This window comes from Acyrthosiphon pisum, chromosome X (assembly GCF_005508785.2).
Source record: "Acyrthosiphon pisum isolate AL4f chromosome X, pea_aphid_22Mar2018_4r6ur, whole genome shotgun sequence".
NCBI classification, from domain to species: Eukaryota; Metazoa; Arthropoda; class Insecta; order Hemiptera; family Aphididae; genus Acyrthosiphon; species Acyrthosiphon pisum.
Window position 1 is genome coordinate 9,847,288 of NC_042493.1, and position 2,897 is coordinate 9,850,184.

General features: G+C 26.7%; 1 protein-coding gene across 1 annotated transcript in view; it reads left to right on the plus strand.

Moving 5' to 3' along the window:
- LOC100163278 (dynein heavy chain 7, axonemal) overlaps window positions 1–2,897 on the plus strand; it is a 29,846-nt gene that overhangs the window by 17,599 nt on the left and 9,350 nt on the right. The window contains 6 exon segments of the mRNA XM_029485925.1: window positions 746–879; window positions 952–1,143; window positions 1,501–1,906; window positions 2,233–2,415; window positions 2,510–2,693; window positions 2,787–2,894. Of these exon segments, the coding sequence (XP_029341785.1) occupies window positions 746–879; window positions 952–1,143; window positions 1,501–1,906; window positions 2,233–2,415; window positions 2,510–2,693; window positions 2,787–2,894 (1,207 nt within the window).

Here is a 2,897-nt window from a genome sequence, read left to right on the forward strand (position 1 = left end):
GAATGTATGTATAATTATGATGTATAATAATATGATCTTTAAATTTAAATGTCGTTCGATAAGTATAATATATAATTTAAAAAGATATATATATATATATCATTACAGTATTATGAGGTCAGCCAATCTTGTTGTACCCCTAAAAGTGTATTTTTATAATATCATTCCTTATTCTGTTAACCCATATCTTCTTTAGTCTTCCTTTCTTCTCTTTTCTTTAACATTTATTTCCATAGCCACTCTCACTACATTTGAGTGTATCCTTTATACTCCTCTATGGTTCAAACTTTCTCCCATTTTCTAAACTGAGTTTTCTTCCTTAATATTATTTTCCATACCTCATCACCACATGTATTGTTTCTGCAGCATACTGCCTTTACTCTCACTAACAATATCAAATGCTACAGTTTAATAACACTTGATGTGCTCCTCCAAAATTAATTTATACTTCCCACAATGTACCACACTGTTCTTTCATCATATTTCTTCATGTACCCCCCATACCATGGCTTATCACTTCCTAAATGGCCATTCATGTCACCAGCTATCACAATGTACTCATTTGCTGGTATTCCTTGCACTATCTCAATATCTCATCAGTATCTTAACGAACTTCTCTTTAGAATACCTCACACATACTAATTTTAGAGCTTAATATGCAATTACTACATTTAACATTTTATTCTTATATAAAATATATCATAAAATTAAAAAAATATAACTTGATATGTTTAATACATTTTAGGTTTTATTAGAAAACATTTATGAAGAATTGGATCCTATATTAGACCCTGTATTATTAAAACAAATATTTTTAACTCGTGGAACTTACTGCCTAACATTAGGTGATTCCATCATTGAATATAATCCCAATTTCAGGTATCTTTACTGACTTACATGATTTTGTATTTTTTTGTATAATTATTTTTTAATAATGTAATGTATTTTAAGGTTTTATATAACAACTAAATTGAAAAATCCACATTACTTACCAGAAGTAGCTGTAAAAGTGGTATTATTGAATTTTATGATAACACCCATTGGCCTGGAAGATCAGTTACTAGGTGAAGTAGTGGCTAAAGATAGACCTGATTTAGAAACTGTAAAGAATGAATTGATCATCCAAGGTGCAAAAAATGCCAAGTAAATAATTAATTCCTATTATATTATTAATTCTTCAATCAATCAAGAAACAAATTGTTCACAAAAGTGTATAATGGCCATAGGTATAATATATAATATTTATCACTAAATATAAATAACTAAATTAAAAAATGGTCAGAACATTTTAATATTTAAAATAACTCACTTGAGTAAAATGTGTGATTAACATAAAATTTAAATATTTGATGTACGAAGCTTTTTGAATTTTTACACTGTCCCAAAATCAAAAAATAAGTCAAATCATTAGAAGACACTCACTCAGCTATAAAGATCTAATATTCATACCTACCTACTTTAATACATCTTATAAATTACAAAAAAAAAATTTTTTTTTAGATCTTTAAAAGACACCGAAGATAAAATATTGGAAGTCCTGAGTTCGACTGAAGGAAATATTTTGGAGGACGAAGGTGCTGTAACCATATTAAGTTCTTCAAAAACTTTAGCAAACGAAATAAAAGAAAAACAAGCAGAATCTGAAATCACTGAACGAATAATAGACAAAACAAGGCAACAATACCGTATTGTTGCCACACATTCAACTAAACTATTTTTCACCATTGATACGTTAGCAAATATTGACCCCATGTATCAATATTCTCTAGCGTGGTTTATACAATTATTCAGTGTAGCTATTAAAAATAGCCCTAAACGTATAAATATCGAAGATCGAACAAATGAATTGATTAAATATTTTACATATTCCTTATACGTTAACATATGCAGAAGTTTATTTGAAAAAGTAATTTTTACGGATAACTTAATATTTTAGTTTTATAACCAAAATACCTATATACAAGCAAATTAAATATTATAATATGGTCATCTTTAAACAAATATAAATTGATTTTAACAATATAATTTACATTTTATCACTTAGTAATTTAATAATGTATTAGCTATACAATTAACATATTTTTCTTAAAAATATAATATTTAACTGTTGTCGTATAAATACAATATTATCAAATAATAGATACGTATAACTACGATTAAAAAAAAAATAAAAAGGTTAATTTTGTTTGTCTACTTAGACTTTTAATTTTAATGATCATTAATTGTTATTAGGACAAGTTATTATTATCGTTGATTATGGCTATTAATTTATCTGAAGAAGTGGATATGGATGAATGGATATTCTTCCTTACAGGTGGAATTAGTTTAGATAATCCGTTCAAAAATCCGATCAGTTGGTTACAGAATAAAAGCTGGGATGAATTATGTAGACTTGAAAATCTTCCCAAATTCAACGTAATATTTTATAAAATCTTATTTTTAACGTTTAGTTATACCTTTATATATGTTTTAATAAATCGTACTAAAAAATGTAACTTTATATTTAAAGAATATTAAAGTGGATTTCGAAACCAACACGAATAAATGGAAAGAAATTTACGATTCATTGGAACCACATTTGGCAACTTTTCCTGATCCATGGGATAAACATCTGAATTATTTTCAAAAATGTCTCATAATACGTTTACTTCGATATGATAAAATTATACCAGCTGTTCAGTATTTTGTTGCTAGTAAGCTTATTAATTATTATTATTATTACAAATCATGGATGGTAAATGGTTTTCTAATTATCTGGTGTACCTAATACATATATTTTATAACAGACGAATCAGTATTGGATCATAAATTCACTGTTCCTCTGCCATTTGATTTACCAACAATTTTTGAAGACTCCAATTGTTTAACTCCATTAGTTTTTGTTTTGACACCTGGAG